Source organism: Rousettus aegyptiacus, unplaced genomic scaffold (genome assembly GCF_014176215.1).
Source record: "Rousettus aegyptiacus isolate mRouAeg1 unplaced genomic scaffold, mRouAeg1.p scaffold_m13_p_1, whole genome shotgun sequence".
NCBI classification, from domain to species: domain Eukaryota; kingdom Metazoa; phylum Chordata; class Mammalia; order Chiroptera; family Pteropodidae; genus Rousettus; species Rousettus aegyptiacus.
The window spans coordinates 85166276-85182799 of record NW_023416284.1 but is presented as its reverse complement, the minus strand read 5'-3'; the positions used below and the strand labels follow the sequence as shown (position 1 = coordinate 85182799).

The window sequence follows — 16524 nt, the reverse complement described above, 5'->3', positions numbered from 1 at the left end:
CCTTAATGTTTAATCTTGAGAAAAAATCAAGAAACAACATTAAGAATCATTAAATTTAAATCTTTAAATAGTCTCTTCTCAATGAGAACTGGACCAGGGATGAAGAATTCCTTCACTTTTTCACATTAAACAGTTCACTCAAAACATGATCAGATGTGTGGATATCATCGTCCACATTAGATGACCATGCCAAAAAGCTTCAGTATTTAATGTGTGAGGTCATACAAAGTATTTAACTATGACAAATCAGTCTATTAATATACAGTATTCCTTTTCAAGTCATATGCCAATGTATGTTTTTACTTTAAGGTTAGCCAAACTTTTTATCCCTTTACTTTGTTTTTTTCCATTGGAAAGGCGTAAAGGAGTATACCTAACGAGAACACCTAACTGCTACTACCAACTCTTCGTACAGGGTTTGTTCTTCCCTATTCAGTTCCATCATCACTACGCTGTCTACTCTTCACTTTGCTTCCCTCATCTTCATAATGAAAGACTGATCTTGCCATGCTAGCCAATTAAAGTTTGCCCCTTTCTTTTCTATGAAGAATTCAGTCTCAGTAGTAAGCCTATTCATAAAATTTGTAGTTCTTCTTTCCAGTGTTTATTTGTTCTTGGCTCGTACTTTGCTACCCCAAAGTATATTGTTTCCAGTTACTTCTGAACCTAGTGATATCTCTTATACAAAGATTCAAAATAATATGAGAGCTCTGAGAAGCAAAGCTCCACAAATTAAGATATCTTATGATTAAATTACTTCATTTGAACTTTTAGTTTCAGTGGTCCTCAAACTATAGTACCCAGGAGATCAGCATCAGCAACAACTGGGGGCTTGTTAGAAAGGCAGATCCCAGACCTGAGTCAGCCACCTGTGTCTCAAAGGTCTCTGGGTAACTCTGATGCATACTAAAGGTTGACAATCTACTGAGCGCTTATCCAAAACTGCTGATGTTGACCCTGTCAATTCAGGTACAGACAGGTATGTCCTCCTTTAATCCTATTGCATGTAATTTACTAACCTTGTTATTTTGCTCATGGTCTTGAGCAACTAGGGACAGCTAGCTGATAATTCTGGAAATTTTCTAATGCAGGCTCTTAGAAAAATTGCTTTCACATTTACTTTGACCAAAGCACAAAAAGATAAAGCTCGTGCCACAATGAGATTCCTCTTCAGGGTTTATCCTCCAATTATATTAATCTCTTAAAACTGAACACAGCAACCTATTAAAATTGAATACAGTATGAAAAAAATACCCTTTTACTCCCTCTGTTCCTACAAAACTCACATTTCTTCTGTGCTATGAGGAAGAATCATTTCTGGTTTGGCTTTGTAGCTCTGTACTTTCCACTTGTATTGTCTATAGTATTTGTTTCTATCAATTTATGGACCTCACTCTTAACCCTCTCTTCTCTTGCCAATCATTGTTTCAGTAATTCATTCCTCCTGTTAACTAAGACTTGCCAAGGGGGACTTCTATTCTCTGTCTTTATCAGAATCAAATCTGCTCTTAAAATTTCAAATGCCAATATTTGTGGATCACCTGGCAGTCCTAGGTTTTTATTGCATTAATTTCTAAGTCTTGCATCCATTTAGGAATATTACAACCTGTCTTCTGAAGTCTGCTAGTTCCTTAAGAAGACACCTAAATGGAGCTTTGCATCTCTGTGCATGTCTTTTTCCCGGCCTTTCGCAATAACACTAACAGCACCATCCTGATGATTGAGAACGTTTACCATCTATCATATCCTGACTAATCCCAGACCCTATTACTAGTCCACCATGTTATCAGAGAGACCATCACATCTCACACTGCCACTCCCTTTTTCTATGGACTAGCTACAGACACTACCAGTTCCCACCATCCTCAAGTCTCAATCCCCTATGTTCACCTTGGAAGTAGATCTCAGCATCCATGAAGTTCAAGTATTCCTTCTGATATATTATCTCTCTCTTCCAAAACTGTAATGATTATGATGGAATTCAGGCATACTACCCCAAGATATGGCACCTGGCATATTGAATATTTTAAGCAGAAGGAGTTTGAGAAAATGGCAGAAGCAGGAAGGCCACTGTGATCATCCCCTTGCCCTTCTCCCCAGAAGCAGTCAAAAACACCCCTGTGAGAGGTACCCTTTCTATACTCAGAAGAAAGGACCATCTTTATCTCTGAAAACAAGGGGATACCAAAAAGAATTCTAACAAAAAGACCTTGCTAAATTTCCCCACTGCTTACTACACTTACCTCACACTCCACGACTGTGCAGTCTCCATCAAATCTAACATAAAAATACTTAGGTTTAACTGTTTCTTCGGATCTTCGTTTCCTCGTGAAGGCTCCCTATCACGTAAAACTTATATTAAGTAAATTTACATGCTTTTCAGTTTAATTTTCAGACCCGGCCAGGGACCCTAAGAGGATTGAGGAAAATTGTTTTGTCCTCTACATTAAACAGACAAATTTAGAGAGAAACTTCTGCTATTTTCTCAAAGTTCTTAAGCTTAAAATATTCAATATGCCAAAGTGCCATATTTCGGAGTAGCACATCCTGAACCTCATCAACTTCTCTTGGTTTTCTGGATACGCAGTCAAACCACAACTCCTCTCTAGCCACCAAAGACCTCTTAGCCCTCTTACCAAGTTCCAACATTGAAAACAAAGTAATTATGTCTCTCTGCTAAACCTTTCCTTTTAGATTTATTACATTATGTTAATAGAGCCTGAATAAAAATCAGTCTGCACCCAAAATCAACTCTTTTGCACTATATATAATCCACCCAAAAATCCAGTGCTCTATAGAATATTATTTATCATTCAATTATTGTAGCAATCTATGTATATGAACATATGTGTATGTATAATACAGTCTTTGATTTCACTGCACAAGATAGAACTAATTATTAGATAAAGGTACAGAAAGTGATAAACATACCTACTATCACTTCTTAAAGACAAGGCTCTCAGAAAAGATTATGAGTTACAATAAGGAAAATAGTTTCCTTTTCTTCAAATCCTGTCGGTGTTTAGATGCCAAATCCCTTGTTATTTACCCATTTGCTCCCAGTGCACATTTTTTAAATAATGCCCTTCCAATTGAGATAATCAGAGAATCCAAAATTATTAACATAAACACTCCCAAATCAGACTGGATCATATGGGTCGCTGTACAGGTTTTATTCTCTGTGCACCATGAATTTATTTATATATATATATATATATATATATATATATACACACACACATACATATACACACACACATATATATATACACACATACATACACACACACACACACATACATATATATCTGAAAACTGTTCTTTAAAAAGTAAGATGTACACACTAAGTCATATAAAATTTAATATAACACCCTTGTTTCTTTTAATGAAAGCAGAAAATTGTTGAAGGAAAAGAAGAAGAAAAAGAATACAACAATGGCAATGATGACAGCAGCAAACCCAGAAGTTTCAGCTTCCATAAAATATATGGCTGCCGATTAGAAAGCAAAATCTTTAAGTGTAAATTTTTCATTCAAGTTTGCCAAAGATCACCTTAGTTTTTATTGCTCCAGGCTATTTCTGTATTAAGTGACTTCACTGTGAGTGGAACTTTATTATAACAAATTACATCATAAATTAACCCTAATAATGTTAAGCTTTTAGCTTACGTAGGTTGCTGCTTTATCTGAGAATGTGGGAAGCATGCAAAGCAGTTAAACACTAAGGAATGGGAGAAGCCATCAGTGCTCACCAGCAGATAAATAGTACAATGAGCTGGCAGGGTGACAAGCCAAGAGGAACATTCTTCCCCTGATTTTGATTTGTTATCAGAGTTTCAGTGGAAAACACACACAAGAGGACGGCAGCAGAGGAAGCAGGAGGTCACTGCGTCTAAGTGATTCCACCAGCCTGTGCTTGCTCATTGAGTCACTCACCTCATAGCCTTTCTCTAGCAGGAACTCAGCCAAGTACGAACCATCCTGCGAAGAAAAGAAAATTTGACAAATGTCAGACTCATCATGGCTAGCCAAGTCAGCCAAGACTAAGAGTTTTGAGAAAAGCATTTAAGAGACCTTATGACCTTAAATTAAGGATCATGGCAAACAAACCTTGAGCACCTCAGATGCATAGTAAAGTGTTATCATAGTCATATTCACAGAGAAAGAAACTGAAATATAGAAAGTTAATATGGGACAACAGGGAGAACATGACACTTCAGAATCAGATGGATTTAGGTTTCGGTTTTGCCACTTCCTAGCTGTGTAAAATATGCAAAATGTGGGAGGCAAAGCAGAAGACCTTGGTACTGTAGGAAAATAAAACAAAAATCTGACAGTCTGGGGGACTGTAAAAAAAGAATCACTGGGGAAGGGATGAAATGGTAGCTATGGAGACTTAGGGAAAGGGCAAGGCCAATGTGAGGCAGAGAATACCAGAGTGCTGACATTACTGGAAAAAAAAAAAAAAAAAAAAAAACACCATGGTGGAGAGGAAGAAGGCGAGCACCTTTGCAGGGAGCCCTTCTAGGCACTGGTGGGAGTTTGCTTCTAACCAAAGATTATGGAAAGTCACTAAAGAAAGGGTTTCAAGACAAGAGTCAGGGTGGGGGGATGGTAGTCATGATCAGATTTATATTATTATCACTGAATGTGCACATGTACATGCGCATGAACTTTACATAAAAGGAGGGTGTTTATCTTTTATAAAATAATAAATATTTCATTTGCATATCTCTTAAATCATGCAGTTAATCTCTACATTAAGACGAAGCTGTCTAACTAAACAGAGGTTTTTCAACTGGATTTTAATAATTCTTTAAAAATTTGCTGGGTAAGGGGGGGTCCATTTACACTAAAATATTTCACGTGCCACTTTTAGGAAAAGTATGGGAGTCAACTAATTCAACTATTAAAAAAAGAAATCATCATTCTAGAGGTACTATAAGAAGTCACCAGCTTTGCTCAGAAAATGAATTGTGTAGACTTTTTGCAAGTAATCCCATAACTGCTCTTCTGTTTTTAGTCTAGGTAGGTCCTCTCCATCCCATCCAGACTTCAATTTATGTACTCCACAGTAGTTTGGAATATTTGGGTTTTCATTAGTTTCTTCCATCTGAAAAAGCTTAAAATATCCCTTTGAGCTTCGAAAGTTCCTACCAGATATATTAGGGGGAAAAAAATCAGGAAAGCATTAGTATTATTATTACTTGACTTAAGGCAGAAATTGGAGACACCTATGGCTCCTGAAAGTGACAGGACTGCCAAGAGAATGTTTACTACAGTAATGCAGAAGGCATGCATAAACTTAGGCAGGATGATAAGGCAAGGTATACAAAGGACATATATTGTGGTTTGTAAAAAAACCTCCAGAAGATTTTCTTCTAACTTTTTTGACATAAATATTCTGGTTTATAGACTCAAGTGGAGAAGAGAAAAGATTTGGCATATTCCTTTTCCTTTCAATCTTATGATATACACAAGTGCATAATATTTATATACCCAATATGGAAACTAAGTCAGATAAGAAGGCTAAATAATTCAGTCCAGGACAAGCCAGGTTGCTCTACATGACCATCGGAAATGTGAGAATAGTCGCTAGTCTTATAAATCAATCAATGAGAAAAAAGCTTAATAGAAAAAGAATTTACAATAAGAATAATAATTTTACAGTAGGGTGGAAAGCCCTAGAAAATACATTTTGTTTCATTTTTTTTTCTTGGTGTCATTTTGAAGCAGGCAATATCTATACTTCCCATGTCATATAATTTCTCTTGGAATAAAAAAGTTAAAATGCTTTATGTTCTTTCTTGGTTGCACAAAATGTTTTTCTTTGTTTGTTTGTTTTTGTTTCTCTGTTTTTTAAAGGCAAAGGTGAAAGTGCTGGAAATCCATAGGGACAGGGAGAGCTGTGATTATTTAGAAAGCTGATGTGAAACAGACCTGACCAGGACCAAACCCTGTCAGTAAGGTCTCGTTCTTCTTACCCAGGCTGCTTCTCAAACTTTCCAACAACACTGGAACATTCTGAACCAGCAGTGGCATTCACTTCCTCCTCACTTCCTTGCCAGGTCTCTCAAGTGATAGGGCCAGGGCTACACAATGAGTGGGAAATGGAGCAGAGCGAAGTCTCCTGGTCTCTGGCCCAGGGAACCCAGCTGGCCTCCCTTCGTCCTCGACCCAGGTCCCTGAGGGGACTCCATGGGGGAGACACAGTATCTAAGCAGGCAGGCATGCACTAAGTCAGCAGGGATTATTATTTCTGCCTCCTCTAGAAGAAAAGGGCTATTAGAGAATGCTTCAATCAAACTGACAACTGAAATGTCATGGCACCTGAGAATGTGCAACCAACATTAAATCCTGACACTTAACTCCTCAGAAATCGAGGAGCTAATGAACTAAATTTCCAACTCATTTGCTATGAACACAATTAAACTGATACAAATTCCACCCTGGGTGCAATTCTTATTATAGAAAACTTTTTAATTGGAAAAATAATGTCCCAATTGTGATTCTTAAATTTATTTTTACACACGGTTATTAAGAGTACCCATTTCATACTAAATGCTATGTAGTTTTAAGTAATTGTCATGGCTTTAATATTTTCAAGAAAGAAATATTTCTTGTTCTTATAAGAACTAGGCCTAGAAGGCAAGCAGTCATTTGGTATCTGAGGTAACTGAGGCGCATGGAGTTTAGCCGACCTGCCTAATATCACACTACTAGTGATGAAGCCAGGACTAGAATCCAGGTCTCCCATAATTTTGACTTAGGAAACAACCTCCCTTCTCACCCTCCTTTACCTAGGACCTACCAAAGCATGTCAAAATCTAACAAAATAATAAAAGACCATAAGTGGATTAATTTTTAAACCAAATTCTTTTAGTCATTTTCCATTACAGAGTGATTAAATAGTACTTCTAGTTTTAATCAGGTGACCCAAACCCAGAGACATCATATAATTTTAGAACACTCCAGAGTTCAGAGGAGACAAACAGGACACAGATTTCTCAGGTCTCGTTTGGGCACATGCACTACTTAGGAAGCAGTATAGTGTTTGGAGGTGGACACGGATTTGCGGTAGATGTATGTTTTGGACTCTCGGGCCAAGGGGGCAAGGTGACTGCCCAGGGTCAAACAGGGCCAGATTTAGGTGTGCTTGGTGCCTACTGTCCCTATATATGGGTATCTCTTCAATACTTTTCATTAAGTATTCAGAAATGTTTCAATTAAACAGCTATAAAAATTAAGAGTAATTCCAGAAATTAATTGAATTATATCTTGGCTGTAGTATAAAAACTACCTAAAATTTCACATCTATAAAAAACTAAAGGAAGCACAGAAAGTTTCTTCCATCTCCCAATGGCCATAGAAGGCTGAAATAAGCACTGACTGACCCTCGTTTCCACCCCAGGTCCAAACACATAAGTGCATGCCAAGCAGCCTACCCCCTGCAGAGAAGAGAGACTAGCATTTCTCTTCTCTGTTCAAACATGGATTCACTTATAGCCCAGAAGGACAAAATGAACAGGATATTTTCTCATATATGATCTGAGAACGTGATCCCCCTGAACCACACACTAAAGTATACTGTATGTTTCTGCCTAAGCACCTTTTGGCAGCTTCTTTGAACAGAATAAGATTAAGTAGTATTGGGCAAAAGAAAGCATGCCACTAATAAAATGAATTTCTTTGTTTAGACCATCTCAAGCATCAGGAAATAGAAAATTCCTGTAAGAAGAGAAAGCACCAATTTATACAGCCTTTCATGCTCTTTAACTCTATATATTCTAATTATTCTTTAAAAAGCATCTTTCAGGCTAATCACAATTACAGTTATGAAAGTAATCTATATCTCCAATAAGAGACATACGAACACCTCAATAATTAACAGAGGATGATATTTTGAATTAGAATGAAAACTTCCAATGAGAATATTAACCACTGTAGTGTGAAGAACCCAGAAGCAGAATATATTTGAAAAGGATTTTAACCTGGCTCATGTTTGTAACACAAATCACTGGATAAAATTTGTCAGACTCACAGAATTCAAAAGACCATAGGGATTAATTAATCCAACTCTCTCATTTTACAGATCAGGTAATTGAGATTCAAAACAGTTAAACGTTTAGTGTAAAGTCACAGTTGGAAAGTAGTGCAACCTGCATGGAGGGGAAAATAAAACAAAACACAGGTCTCCGGACTCCCAGACCTCAGAATTTTTCACTAAAAAATAAAGAGACTGGATTAATGTCTACAACTGAAAACCAAGTAAAACATACCAATGTATTACTAGAGTAAAAAACAAGAATATCACCAACACTTACCAGTAGAGTGATAATTAACTGATCGACTGGTAGACAATAAACAAGAACACCATCAATATTTAAAACTCACATCTCCTGTAGTATTTAAATGTTGAAAATTATTTCACCATAAGAGCTGCAGTTGCCAAAGAACTAATTTTCACATCCTTTGTTCCTGGTAGAGAGGAACACAGGAATCCAGAAATGTGATCAACAAACTCTGAATAATAAAGAATTGATTGTGCCCAGCAGCTAAGATACTCTTTCTATAACTACCCCTCCCCTCTAACTGTCTGCTAAGAGCCCTTTAAGCAGGTACTTATTAGTTCTTTATACATTAAGAAGTGGCAATGGCTCTGCTGCCAAACACAAGACCTTCCAGTAAATCGTGATGAGCTGAAAAGTTAAAAGTTAAAAGTTAAAAGCAATATTTTAGAAAGAGGCCAAATACCTCCAGTCATCCTACGTATTGGTCTAACAGCATCTTGAATTCTTTCCCCCAAAACATGCTCAATTTCAAAAGATTGGGATGTTAAGTTTTATGTTCATGGCAAATGTTTCAAAAAGATTTACATGTGAAAAAAAATCATAGAGGAAAGAAGTGACCCACAAGGTTAATTTTTAGAAAATTTTTTTTTCTCAGTTTCATAGGTTAAAAAGTGACTTTTGTTTTTCTTTTCAGTTTTGGATTAGTATTAAGACCGAGGAGTTTTCTGTGTTTGTTTATAACTACATAGTCTATTTCTTCTGGGAATTATTTATTCTTTTCTCATATTTTTAATATATTTTAATGTATTTTGTCAATTGTTTTGCTCTTACATGCATCTAGAATGTATATAAAATTGACTAATTTTTATCTCCAATAAAAGCCATTCAAAAACTATTTTGAGACAGGTTAGCAGATTTTCAGTGGTAGAACTCCTATAACAACCTGGCTTAAATTGCACGTTCCCATCAAATTGCAAATGATTATTGTAAACTCAGTTTAATGAGCAAGGAAGAATGCAATCACCAAAATCTGAACTCCAGACATATTTGCACAACCTAGCATTTATAATATCATTAATTTCCACAAAAATAAATTTCTGTAGTTTAGGCAAATGCTATAAGGAAAATGAGATTAAAAGATAAAACAAAGGGGAGGAAAGGAAACAGTTATTAATAAATTATAGAAAGAAAATTCTAATTGCATGATTAGAAAGAAGCCAACACACAGGGGATATTCCAAACATAGTTTCAAAAACTGTTTTTAAAAGTCTCAAAGCAAATCTAAAGGCATTTTATTAACAGCCTACACGTGTGCTAGGTATACATAATATAAAGCTACAACTCCACATGAATAAAAGTATGCCCAAAGAATACCATATCCCACTGATTTTCTTTCCTTTTTTAAATGTAAGCTCCTTTAGTTTGACACTCTTGTGCTTTTCTCTCTCACACTCTCCCATTCTTGACATGCTGAAGTTTTTATCCTTCAGAAGAAACTACTGTTACTACAAATGATAGTAATAATGGTAATAATAATAGTAAGCACTTACATAGCACTAAGTATATAACAGGCATGCTCTAAATGCTTTACACTAACTTTTAAATCTTCACCCTACACAGTTGGCACTATTAGTATTTCCATTTTACAAATGAGCAAAGTGAGGTAAATTGAGACTAAGTAACTATACAAGATCTCAGTTAGTAGCCAGAGCAAAGATTGGAACTGTGTATATTTGTAATGAATTATTTATTTGGCAATTTGCTTCACTAATGAGATCATTCACTCTATAATGACAGGCCTACAATAGTTTAACACAAATTTTGGTCTTTATAGAATTTATTAACATGCAAAGTATTCCAGATTAATGAACATGAAATACTCACTTGGGATATAGGTCTTATAGAATAGAAGACAGGAAGGAAGAGATTTAGTCCCTGCCCTAATGCTATGAGAAGTATCTGGGAACCCAGGCATTTGCTGGCCTAGATAGGATTATGCTTCAACACAGGCTGAGGGCCCCACATTTCATGTGCATCAGCAAACTCATAGGGGGACAGGATGAGAATATTAACCAGGTAACCTGTACAGATAACCTGTAATCCAAATGTTCTGCTAGCAAGGAAAACCAGTTGATACACAAGTCATGGAGAGAGGGTGGCAAGGCTGTATGCATAAAAGAAAAGTTATAAAATAATACCATACAGACCCCTTTTATACTGGATGGCACAGTAAATCACCATACTTGCGCATAAAATCAAGGTGGGGAAAAAAAAAATCAGGAGAAATACAAAATGCATATATCTTTCAAAAACCTTTAAAAGACTTGCCTAACTGGCCAGTTCAGTACTAGTGTGAATAACTCCTCTCAAGTTTAGAACAATATTCTAACTGAAAGTTTTTAAACTCAGGACTACAAATACACTGACAAAGATATGTAAAGATCAATAGGGAAGTTTATAATAAATTACTGGTAAACTTCATGCTTAAAAATAATTTCTTGGCTCCACCAAAAATTTATTAAAATTGAAAAATGAATTCAGTAAAGTAGTAGGATACAAAATTAATATTAAGAAATTGGCTACATTTGTATAGACCAGTAACAAACAATGAGAAAAGGAAATTAAGAAAACAATCCCATCTACAATTGTATCAAAAAAATACATAAAATACCTAAGAATAAATTTGACCAAGGAGATAAAGACCTGTACTTGGAAAACTATAAGACACTGAAGAAAGAAAATGAAGAAAATACAAATAGATGGAAGCATATACCATGCTCATAGATAGGAAGAATTAATATTGTTAAATTGTTCATATTACCTAAAGCAATATATAGAGTCAATGCAATCCCTATCAAAATACCAATGGTATTTTTCATAGAACTAGAACAAATAATCCTAAAATTTATATGGAACTGCAAAGCCCCTAAATAACCAAAATGATCTTGAAAAATAAGAACGAAGCTGGAGTTATCATGCCACTGACATTAAACTATACTACAAGTCTACAGTAATCAAAACAGCATGGTACTGGCGTAAAAACAGACATATACATCAATGGAACAGAATAGGGAAACCAGAAATAAACCCACATCTATATGATCAATGAATCTATGAAACATGAGGCAAAATATACAATGAGATAAAGACGGTCCATTCAATAAATGGTGTTGGGAAAACTGGACAGACACATACAAAAGAATGAAATTGGATCACTTTCTTATACCAAATACAAAAATAACTTCAAAATGGATCAAAGACTTAAATGTAAGACCCAAAACAATAAAAGGAAACATAGTTTTCTTCTCCTAGAAGAAAACATAGGGAGGTACTTCTTCGACATTGCTTTTAGTAATATGTTTTTGGATATGTCTACTGGGGCAAGGGAGGAAAAAAAAAAAAAACAAATAGGACATCAAACTAAAGAATTTTTGCACAATTATAGAAAAGATAACCTACTGAGTGGGAGAAGACATTTGCCAATGATACATCTGATGAGAGGTTAACATCCAAAATATACAAGGAACTCACACAACTTAAAGCCAAAAAACAAACAATCCAATTAAAAAATAAGCAAACTGAATAGATATTTCTCCAAATAAGGCATACAGATAGCCAACAGAAATATGAAAAGATGCTCAACATCACTAATCATCAGGGAGATGCAAATTAAAATCACACCTGTCAGAAATCAGAATATCAATAAAACAACAAAAAATAAATGTTGGCAAGGATGTGGAGAAAAGGAGCCCTCAGGTACCGTTGGCAGGATTGCAAACTGGTGCAGCCACTTTGGAAAATTACATGGAGGTTCTCAAAGAATTAAAAATAGAATCACCACATGACTGAGCAATCCCACTTCTGGGTATTTAACCAAAGAGATCCAAAACACTAATTCAAAAAAGACATATGCACCCCATGTTCACTGCAGCATTATTTACAATAGCCAAGATGTGGAAGCAACCAAAGTATACATCAATAGGCAAATGGATAAAGACAAGGTGGCACATGTATGCGATGGAATATTACTTAGGCATAAAAAAGAATGAAATCTTGCCATTTGCAACTATATAAATAGACCCAAAGGGTATTATGTTAAGTGAAATAAGTCAGAGAGGATAAATGCCATATGATTTCACTTATATGTGGATCTAAAAAACAAACAAACAAACAAACTCATAGATACAAAGCACATCTTGATGGTTACCAGGTGAGAGGGGGGGTTGAGGGGATGAGTGAAAAAGGGGAGAGATTAAGATATACAAATTGGTAGTTATAAAAAGAGTCAAAGAGCTGTAAAGTACAGCATAGGGAATATAGCTAATAATATTTTAATAACTATATATGGTGTCAGATGAGTACTGACTTATCTGGATGATCACTTAGTAAGTTATATAAATATCTAATTATTCTGCTGTACACCTAAAACTAATATAATATTGTATGTCAACTGTAACTGAAATTTTTTAAATTTTTAAACAATTTCTTTGTAGTAAATATGTGTGCATATATATGTGCACATACAAATTAAAATTGTACAAATTTTTAAAATAGAGTTCCTCTCCCTTTCCTTTTCCCTTTCTCATTCTCTCTCAAAGTGAAAGGCTATACAATTAAAGTCTGTTTCTTTGCAAAGTACATGCTTATGTAGTTCTAATCATCCAAGTGATTTATAGAGGAAATGTTTTTTTGCAGGTACTCAAACTAAAACAGAACTGCAGTTTGTCCAGTGTTCAAGGCCAAAATTTAAAAAAAAAAAAAAAAAAAAAAAAACACCTGAAATTTGGAAGAAAAAAAAGGTACTGAAGAGAATTATGAAATTTTACTATTTATCCGATTTATTAACATTTCCTTGTACATTTCTTTTTATAATTTGTGTCCTGATTCAAGAAGACAAAACAAATGTCTTTTTGTTTTTAAAAGGTCATAAGAATAACAAAAATTGATGACTATATCTTTCACCATTTTATTGTACATTCATTTAATAAGTTGCTACTAAAATGTCACCCTTGGTGATTTATAGAGTTTAACTATTTATAAATATTCTTGCTCTTTTTACACCAATTTCTTTCAGGGATATAATTAATTAGCACAATTCAGTTAAGAATGTTCTAAAAGTTAGTGAATGTTATGACAGAAATGTCTCCTACCAGCCTCCTGTAAATTACTGAAGATTCAAAATAAGAACTGTGATTTGCATAACTTATAATCATTGAAAGACAGATGAAGCATATGTACATGAATGTAAATGCAGAAATGTGTAAGCATCCACCCAGAAAGTTGCATACCATAAAACTAATAAAGCTAACTCACATTCAGAGCCCAAGGACAAATAAAGAATGAAATGGTGCAGGAATGATTATGGAGTTCCTAACAGGTATGAACAATGTAGATTTCACTGAGGTGTGGAGTCTGGGAGTAGGTTCAGCTGGTAAAACTCAATTTTGTGGCTAGGAAATCTCTGTATTTGTTAGGTTGTTCTATATATTGTCTGTAAGGGTCCTGCCACTAAGAGAAAGTTTCAAAACCGATTTTAGGGCAGGGAAATCACATATTTAAAAGTATATCCCTCCATCATACTTGCAGCTCTTTCTTCAGTGCCACTGCCTTCTAGGCCTTAAAATCCAGGCTCATCCCTAGATAGCTCAGTCCTAACACAGAAACAGAGAGGATGAAAGGAATTTTTTGTGAGATACTCAAATGGCAGTTCAAACTTCTATAGGGCTTCTGGTTTAAGTTTTTATTTTGTCATTTTGCTTTCTTTCACAAACAGCAATGGGGCTTAGCTGTTATTCAACTGTATACTTTTTAAAATATTGACTTAAAAGGATTGATAGAAAACATTGTCAAAATTACACTCCATGAAAGACCAGAGTTTGGGCAGACAGAGGTGGGGAGTGTGTATGCGGTGGTGGGGGGGTGGGGGTGATTAGGGGGTCTGGGGGTGGGGAGATGGATATTCTCTGGTGAAAAACAATGCCTATCCTAACAGGAATTGTACACAACTTTCCATCTTGGTCACAGTAGCACCAAGCTCCAAACTTCCAGCCTTGCCAGGGTCTTGGACTGATAACAAGTGTCTCTAATTCAATCTAACCTGATCACGTCCACCTTCAATCTAATGTTATAATATTTAAATATCTAACTACTACTTTGTCTCCCAGCTATTCTCTCTCCTAATATTTATGACTTATTTGAGATGTTCAGCAGCTACACTTTTGCAGATTTAGATCACACAATTAGAAAAATTGAAAGTATTTTTTTCCACCAAAACACTAGGCTTAAAATTCAGATAAGGTATCACCTTTCAATAGACATAACCTTATATTATAGCGCATATGTTCTTCAAAGTATATACTATTATTTCTACTGAAATAATAATATCTTACATTTCTATAATTCCTTATGCCTGCCTGCTAAGTACTCTAAAATATTTTTCCCATTTCTATCTCACAACATCCTGGTGAAGTAACTGATATTATCCCCATTTTTCCAGATTAGAGAATTGAAGTTGAGAAAACTAAATCCTTTGTTCAAGGTCATAGAGGTAGATAACTTGGCTGAATACAAAACCAATTTGTCAAATCTTAATTACAGTATTATTTCCACAATACTTCTCCTTCAGTCACAATAAAAATATTTCAACCAAAACGAGATGCCAGAGTTTTTTTAAAGCTTTACAATTAACTAATAAATGTATATAAAAAACATATAGTTTAGTGCAAAATAACTTTGTAAATAAGTATTAATTACTTTTTCAATAATCCGCTATTAAGAATATCTGCTTAAAATAACTCAGGTATACTAAAAAAAATGTGTGTATGTACAGTAGTCCCCCCTTATATGCAGTTTCACAAGCATTTTGTTTCAAAGTAGAAAATCTTATATTGGAGTAAATACTACAGAAATTTTTCTAAGACTCATCCATGACTCTACTAATGAGTGCTGGCTAAGAGCACAAGATCACTGCCTTCATTGTTTTTTGTTTCCTTTAACAGGTGTATAAACTGGCAATGATTCATAGATTTTCATGTGTACATTGAACAATTTTAACTAAGGTATCTTATGACACTTTTCACAGTTTGTGTCAGGATATAATAGAATAAAGCAGTAAGTAAGAGAAATCCACTCTCATTTTCAATTTCTAATAAATGTGTACATTTGACCTAACATAGCTGGTACTATTTGTTGTGATAGAAATTAGTTTTTTCACATCCATCAAATGTAAGACATCCAAAAATATCTATGATATTTCAGTATTTTGGGTCACAAATTTACAACATTTTACTATAGGTAATTATGAGTCTGAGTTTTTGTAAAACATATTTTTGTGTTTTCTCATAATTTTCTGATAAAGCTTTGGCAACTAAAATGATTTCTTTTACTATCTCAGCATATAAAAATGGTTTCCTCTTTTGTGTATTAATCCAACCCATTTTACAGGTAGCCAAAGTTACAAGTTCACATCCTGTTAAAAATTTTAAATTGGTGGGATATTTAATTCAGATTTTGGGCAACCAAACGGGTTAATTTCTTTTTGACCTTAGAAAGAAAATTCCTTATCAAATCCACTGTGGATTTTTTTGAAAATAACTTTTAATATTACCCACTTTATTTTCTTTAATTATTTTTTTTTACTCGACAAACGGCTTTTCAGTTCTACTGTGGCATAGAAAATTACAAATGCCAGTAGTCATATTTCCCAGCTTCTTTTTGTCTTCACTGCTCTGACTGTAGTACTAGCTTCTGCATCTGAATTCAATTCTGCAGTAGTAAAGTGCCTTTGTTTTAATTTTTTAAAACTGGCCTGTATTTTTAACTAGAAAAAGAATTATATTTTAATTAAAATTATAAACATTTTGATTTAATACGATAAACATGTATCATTGTAAGTTATGTTCCCCGTGTAAAATATTAAAATAAACACACTATACTGTTAGAACAAAGAAAAAACATTCAAAGTGAATAAATTAGTTGACACCAACAAGAACTGTGTGAAATACAGCAGTTAAAGTGAAATGTAGTCCTATCAAAAGAACATTATGCTTGACAGAAATATATTTTATATTGCTTGTTTGTTGTTGTTGTTGTCATTAAATTTATTGGGATGACATTGGTTAAAAAAATTATGTTTCAAGTGTGCGATTCAATAATATGTCATATGTATATTGCATTGTGTATTCACCACCCAAAGTTAAATTTCTTTCTGTCACCATATATTTAACCCCCTTTAT

At 34.6% G+C, this 16524-nt stretch overlaps 1 protein-coding gene across 6 annotated transcripts in view; it reads right to left on the bottom strand.

Moving 5' to 3' along the window:
- Positions 1-16524, bottom strand: part of GMDS (GDP-mannose 4,6-dehydratase) — a 589931-nt gene that overhangs the window by 460855 nt on the left and 112552 nt on the right. For 4 of the 6 annotated variants that reach the window (XM_036237568.1, XM_036237561.1, XM_016124269.2 and 1 more), the window contains exon 2: positions 3936-3980. In XM_036237568.1, the coding sequence (XP_036093461.1) occupies positions 3936-3980 (45 nt within the window). Of the gene's footprint in view, positions 1-3935; positions 3981-4109; positions 4173-16524 lie in introns of those variants that run through there. The other 2 variants (XM_016124271.2, XM_016124273.2) reach the window with 2 other exon arrangements.